The 622-nt window shown below is 37.8% G+C and overlaps 1 protein-coding gene across 1 annotated transcript; it reads left to right on the top strand.

Annotated features, from left to right (window-relative positions):
• TM35_000261220 (uncharacterized protein) lies at window positions 1-372 on the top strand (the record flags this gene model as incomplete). The annotated part of the gene is made up of 1 exon (XM_029027859.1): window positions 1-372. A coding segment is annotated over one exon (372 nt), but the record flags the coding sequence as incomplete, so codon positions are not given.
• Between the last annotated feature and the right edge of the window lie 250 nt (window positions 373-622).

The following is a 622-nucleotide window of genomic DNA, read 5'->3' as shown; positions in this document are numbered from 1 at the left end:
CTTAAACTTTTGCTACCGCTCTGCAAGCGCTGGAGTGTTCGTGTACCCCCGAGGTCTGATTCTGTGGGTGAGGACACCTACTCGAATGATTTGATACAGCGTCTTGCTCTGAAGGTTGGTCGTGTTATGGAGCGGAAGTTGAGTGTTGGTGAGGATGATGTAGTGTTATTTTCTCCAGTAAGCCCTGTTCTTTCGTTTGGTTTTAGTGGATGTCTATTTTCTGAAGACAAACCAGGATTTGACGGATGCAGTTTTTGTCCTAGAACCTCTGTTACACAAATACCGTGTGCAGACACATCATGTACTGCGGAAGAATTGTGTTCAAAAACTGCTGATTCTATTGTGACTATATTTGCGCAATCATATGTTTAAGCAAAATAAACCTGTCATTGTAGTAATCTATTGCTGTTTTGTTTTTGTGAGATGTTATATTTGTGTATTCCTATGTATTGTTTTTTTTAACTGCTGTATTTGTTATGAATAAGGTATTAAATGTTGCCTCGATGACTTGTCACTACTATTTATTGTGTGCTCTTTTTTATATTTTTTATGTGGTATAGGTGTCACTCCTAATTGTGATTCCTTCATTCTCTGTTTTACATTACGAAGCAATTCTGTTGTT

This window comes from Trypanosoma theileri (genome assembly GCF_002087225.1).
Source record: "Trypanosoma theileri isolate Edinburgh chromosome Unknown TM35_Tth_26_V1, whole genome shotgun sequence".
NCBI lineage: Eukaryota > Euglenozoa > Kinetoplastea > Trypanosomatida > Trypanosomatidae > Trypanosoma > Trypanosoma theileri.
Note: the sequence above shows the minus strand (reverse complement) of the source record. Positions and strands in the feature narration are given on the sequence as shown.